Genomic DNA, 6,352 nt, shown 5'->3' on the forward strand with positions numbered 1-6,352 from the left:
ATACTGGAGTTGGCTGCCATGCCCTCTTCCAAAGGATCTTCCCAACCCAGGGATCGAACCCATCACAGGCAGATTCTTTACCATTTGAGCCAGCAGAGAAGCCCACCTAAAATCTACCCTGGCCCAAAGACAGCACTTGTTACTTTTCTCTCTTGCTTCAGTGTGCATTCCTCAAGAGCCATCAAGCCATCTCATCTCTGCGTGGACTTCCAGCATCTGAAAACTGCCTGCACCTGAGGAGGTGCTCAGTGAACACAAATGGAATGAAAGAATGAATCTGATCAGAAGAAAACTATAGCAATCAGTTTTATCTGGACAGCATCTAAAATGCCACTAGGGAAATTTTCTAAATCACAATTAAACTACAAAAATCCTGGGCAAAAAAAGCAAGCCATGGAAGCATCTGCCACATAAACCATTTCTTTCCCTAATCCAGTGTTTCTCAACTTTTTTTCAATATCGTCCTCCTCCCTTTAAAGCCTTTTCAGACATTTTTCTTCTAACCCCATGACATGTTAATAGCACAGAAATATTTCTGTACTTTATACATAAAAAAGCAAGTATAAGGTTTATTCTTTTTATTCAAGAATAGGTTCAGAATGACAACAAAAATGTTAAGTTACATTTTAAATTTTAAGGCTACTAACATTAAACTTTATAACTGTATTCACTGAGCAACTTTTAATGCAATTTTCATGTAAAATATGATATATCAGATTACATATAAAAATTACCAATTTCTACATAATAGCAATGTAACCAAATTTTTCAAAGACTTTAAAAACTGCTCCTTTTCCAGCAAAGGTAAAACAATTGAAAAAAAAAAATCTTCCTAAAAGTTATTTTTAATGAACTTAACTTTTGTTTTATATGAGAAAATCATTTTTAACTTATCCAGCTGCTAAATATTCATTCAGGTATCATCAATATTTTTTCTTTTTGATACTTGACATAGTTATTGGTGAGGTCAATAACTCTAATAAATAAGAAAATATAAACTACTTTAATTTTCAAATCCCAAGTCACACACAGAACAGTAAGGGCCAAACATAAGCACTTAACATCCACAAAACAGCTAAAAGCAGCCCATACGTATAAGGAGGTCACCAAGAGAGATACGACTTCAGGATTAAGCTATTGATGGTCAAAAAGGTCTCCAGAGATAGCCATATATTTGCCATAGGTTTGTAATAATGACCTTGCATACATTCTGCATATCTTCCATGAACTGGATATCAAAGTTGCTTGTGTGATACACAAGAAAAACCAATGAGAGAAATTTAAATGTTAAGAAATAGTATTTTGGCCACCAAGGTTTGAAGGAATGTCTGGAACCAATGGAATGTCTAAGAAGTTTCTGTCTTCCTCCAGAACTAATTTTTGCTGCCTCTGAGGTTGCAAGCCCTACCCTCTTATGGTTCCCACATTTATCCTCCTAGCACCTAAAGATAAAAAAAACAAAAACACCAGTTTACCTAAGAAAACACCCATTCCACAGCTATCATAAGAGCCCCACTACTACCATCATCTCCTTGGGTACTTCAAAAGAAAAGGGATTCCCACATTATCAGCATTTTCCCAAAAAAAGGAGCCTCCCTGCCTCTAAATGTATAGACTTTCAGAGCTTGGAAGAACACTCAGGGCTCATGGCACCCCTTCATCTTCAGATGAGGAAACTTAAAGGGCCCTAAGAGGTTGAGAGACTGGCTCAATCAAGGTCACTCTATCGTTATAGACAGAGACCTTGTCAGTCTGGGTCCCTGTTGTATCTTCAAGCTAGCACCAGGCTTGGCACATAACATAATCAGATGTTTGTACACTTAGTGAATGAATGGCTATTGGATAAATGAGTGGCAGAATCGAGAGCCCAGCTCACCTAATTCCTAACCTACTACTTTTCCAACTAAATCACCTGGCTCCCTTTAACTTCCATTTGAATATCAAATAGTGACCTCAAAGACCATCAAATTTAAATTAAGTGCTTGAAAAGCTTCCCAGCTCTTTTAGTTTCACACATCCAGTAGGTTTAAGACCAGGGTCTTGTGCACATGTGATAGAGCACTTCAGCCCATTGAAAGTGAGGGACTTTCCACAAATAAGCTAAGGGTAACGGGTCTACAAGGCAACATTTCTTACTTGCTTACCCTGCCTTTAGCTCTTTTCCAGAGTTCTTGTTCACATGCCACATCTCCCTACCCAGACTGAGAACCGTGGAAAGTCAAAACTGCCTTCCCTCTCTAAGGCACCTGCCAAGTTTAAGCACAAAGCAAATGTTCAATAAATGTTTGCAACATTTATTCTGGTGGAAACGGGGCATCATGAGGGACAAAAGTAGATTTGGCATGAACAAAAGAATTCGGTTTGTACTTTGCTCATTTCCTAGAACCAGTATAGTCCCTAACATGTAACAGGAGCCTAATAGTTGTGGGATTTTAAAAAATGAATAAAGGATATGGCAAAAAGTGAGTAATTATTAGGCTTTGTCTTCAATTCTGTAGTCATTCATTCACTCCACAAATACATATTACCAAGTATCTTTTTTTTTTTTTTATTACCAAGTATCTTGTGTGCTAGACTCTCTGCTGCTTTGAAACCTCATTTCCCCCACAGAGTTAGAGCCATCCTCCCTAGCCAATGCCTGGCATTTGGTTCACCTTTCAGGCAGACGGCACAACTAGCATAGCCCTATGTCTCAATACCTATTGTCCAAGCATTCTCTCCCAACAGTGCCCTGACCTAAACAAATACATCTAAGTGTTGCAAAACAAATAATCACAATTAAGTGCTGCAAATCTTTTTCATCAAGCCCAGGAATTTAAATTTTTCACTCCACTTTTACTAGCTACTCCCAATCTTATTTCCTCAGGCATAACACTTATTAAAATTGTTATACATAGAAAAGTGGCTGGGAAGTAGGCTAGCACATCAGATTGAGACCACACTGTAAAGAGCCTTGCATGCCAAGAACGTACGTGCAGGCTAAGTTGCTTCTGTCGTGTACAAATCTTTGCAACCCTATGGACTGTAGCCTGCCAGGCTCCTCTGTCTGTGGGATTTTCCAGGCAAGAACACTGGAGTGGGTTGCCATGCCCTCCTCCAGGGGGATCTTCTTAACCCAGGGGTGGAACCTGCGTCTCCTCTGTCTCCTGCATTGTCAGGCAGGTTCTTTACCACTAGGGCCATAGAGCTGAGAGTCATAAAAACCTTTCAGGGAAACAGTGAATGTATAGTCAAAGCACCAGGAAAGTGTTACGACTTTGATTACAAAAAAGATCTAACACAGGAGGAACGAAAAAAAGCTGGCTCCAGGTCATACCAAAAAGACAGTCTAAAGCTACAAATAAAGAAAGGCTGTCACAGACGAAAATGGCAACGAATAAGCCATTTCATCCTTTGCTTTTATGTGTAATTTAAAAGGTTCAACAATAGATGCAGCCATGGACGCTCTAGTTCATTGATTGGTCGTCTTGAGTTCCTCCTTGGAAGGCACAGGCTGTAAGAAAGCTTCTGGATAGTCGTGTAAAAGAGCTGGAGTTTGGGTTTGGTTTTGTTTTGTTTTGTTATTTTAAGGGCTACATTTAAAACACAGTATTAGTTGCGAGGAGTTTCCCGACATTGAAAAGATGGACAGGAATCTTAGCCTGCCAACTCCAAGGTCTTCCACTATTGCATCATTTGAAATGAAGCCTCCTCAGGCAGCGACTCGTAAAATTCAAGTCAGGTAAAATGGCAGCAGCAGCAGCTGCCTGTGCCGCCGCCGCTAGCGGCTTCAACTTCAAGAGCGAGAAAGAGAGCGTGTCTCTGCGGAGCTGCCAACTGCTCACAGCAAGTCAATAAATCAACAGGTCCTGCGCGCGCGCCCGAGGGTGCTCAGACCCCGGCGTGCCAGCCACAGGAGGAAGTGGCTAATTATTTAAAGACAGTATAGAGACCGCAGTTGAAGGTCGGAGTCGGTTCTCCCCGGGCTTCCCTCCGTCTACCACCCACTCTGGGAATCTGATGGTGAAAGCACCAATTTCTGGGCTGCTGCTCCAGGCCCCTAGCCCTCCAACTCAAGGACAGCTCTGCCTTGCCCGCTGGTGCAGACACCCCGAGGGCTCCTTCTTCCTCCTGCTGGCCCCCTCCTCTCATCGACTGCAAGCCCTTCGATTCTGCCACCGGAAACTTCCATAGAAGGTGAGATTCCCAGATCAGGAGACGGTTCCACAAACTCCAAACCGCCAGTGTCGGAACTTCAGGGTCAGACCCCATAAAGCCTAGGCGTCCCTAGCAAGGCTCAGAACTGCTCTATACTGCGGGTCCTGCGCTCCGCGTGCTCGCACCCATCCACCAGCCGCCCGGTGCCCTCGCTTCCCACGACCCCAGGCGTGATGCCTGGAACCTCAGCAGCGCCTCCGATCCGAGCGCCGCAGAGACCCTCCTCGCTCCAGCAGGGACGGACTTCCCAAGGTCGGGTGTCCCCACTCGCAACCCCCGTCTCCTCCTCCGGGCGGGAGACTGTAGGTTCCAGACAGGCAACCGAGGGGGCGGGGCCTTGGCCGTCCCTGCCGAGCTCGCTCAACCTTGCCGAGCTCGCTCATCCCTCCCGGGCTCCAGGGGTAGTGCCCACACTCCCCACCGGTCAGTACCTCGTCCACTTCCAACTCTGCTCCGTTGCCGACGAGCGCCATGTTCCTCCTCCAGCTGCCGCCGCCCAAAAACCAAACAGGGAGCTCAGAACCAACTCAGTTTCTCAGCCCGGGGCTCAGCCCAGCGCCAGCACGGGAGGAAGAGGGCGGCCCAGCGCTCCCGCCGGGTCCCAGGCGGAGCCAGCGCGCTGCTGAGCAAGTGCTTTCCCCGCCCCCGGCGCCTGCACATCCGCCGAGCATCCATTTCTCAAGCCGGCGCCGGGTGGCCCCCTCGACATAAGCTCCGCCCCTTGCAGGCCTCGCCCCACCCTCTACGAGGCTCTGACTAGAGAAGCCAATCAGATTCTTGCAACGCGTCTCCACCTCCAGACAGCATCCACTTCGGATCCCCTTGGGCCGTCATTCCGTGGGCGGAGTCACTTTGTGGGCGGAGTCACTCGCGAACCTCGCAGGTCTAGCCCACCCTGTGGGAAGGTATTGAATACCTAGGAGTATTCTAGCGCTCTGTGCGGAGGCTATTGCTCGCCAGCGGCCAAGAGAGCACCGGCTTAGCGTGGCCAAAATGAAAGCCACGCTATCCCCGAGACCCGTTTGAAGCGTCCACCTGGTCCTGAGCCAATGCCAAGTCCCTTCCCTCGCCAAGTGGGCACTGCGTCTCGCAAATGGTGAGGCCAGAAAGCAACTTCGCCTCAAGGTCACCAGTCACCCAGAGGTCTTTGTCATTCCACCTACCCAGACACTAGGTGAGGGACATCGTCTTCCCATACAGGGATGATGTGTTTGCTTCTGTGTATGTCTGATAAATAAATTAAAAATCATGGGACAGATATTTATGCAACTTAGAGTTCTCTTCTTCCAATATTCTGTCACAATGAACCCTTTTGTAATCCCAAACATATGTGCATAAGTCGTGCTTTGAACTATATACCCATGAGGGTAGGGATGGGTTGCTGTGTCTTCTTCAAAGTTGTATTCCCAGCACCTAGAACCGTGCCTTGCAGTGGGTGCTCAAAAAATATTTACTGGCTTCCTTTAGAAATTGATTCCTCTGTCTAACACAACTGAAAAATTATGAGCTGAATTTTGGGAGTATTGAGGGGGGGCATTAGCCAGCTTTATTTTACATACAATAAAATTCACCAGTGTTAAGCTTCTAATTTGATAAATGTTTACAAAACACCATTCCAATCATATTTTAGAACACACTGATAAAGTTCCCTGTGCCTGTTTGCTGTCAATTTATTTCATCCACTCTCTGGCCTGGGGCAACCACTGATCTGCTTTCTATCACTTCATCTTGCCTTTTCTAGAATTTCATATCTATAAGTTAATCATAGAGCACATGGTCTTTTGTGTCTGGCTCATGAAAGGCATTTAATGGTCATCCAGTGACAACTACAAAGATTACTAACATTGATTGAGTACTTCCTATGTTCCAGGACTATCCTGAGCCCCTTGTTTAACTTACCTCATCTATCCTTCGTGACCCCATGAAGTAGATACTGTTAACTTACAGATGAGTAAAATGAGGCTCACAGGGTTCAAGTAATTTGTTTGCAGTCAGACATCTATTAAGGAAGTAAGGATGCCAGAATCTGAACTTCAGCCATCTGACTTAAGGGTGTGGTAGTAATCATTGTTCCACACTGCCTCCAACCACCACCTTCCCCTTCTTTCTCCCTATTTCTGTAGAGCAGCTGCCAGCACACGTCTGTTACACGTAC

The 6,352-nt window shown here is 45.4% G+C and overlaps 1 protein-coding gene across 1 annotated transcript in view; it reads right to left on the reverse strand.

Annotated features, from left to right (window-relative positions):
- The window catches only part of TTC39B (tetratricopeptide repeat domain 39B), a 141,151-nt gene extending 135,697 nt beyond the window's left edge, over positions 1-5,454 (reverse strand). Inside the window, exon 1 of the mRNA XM_043486747.1 lies at positions 4,629-5,454. Coding sequence (XP_043342682.1) covers positions 4,629-4,670 — 42 coding nt within the window. The 5' untranslated portion in view covers positions 4,671-5,454. The remainder of the gene's footprint in view (positions 1-4,628) is intronic.
- Between the last annotated feature and the right edge of the window lie 898 nt (positions 5,455-6,352).

Source organism: Cervus canadensis, chromosome 14 (assembly GCF_019320065.1).
Source record: "Cervus canadensis isolate Bull #8, Minnesota chromosome 14, ASM1932006v1, whole genome shotgun sequence".
In the NCBI taxonomy this organism is placed as follows: Eukaryota; Metazoa; Chordata; class Mammalia; order Artiodactyla; family Cervidae; genus Cervus; species Cervus canadensis.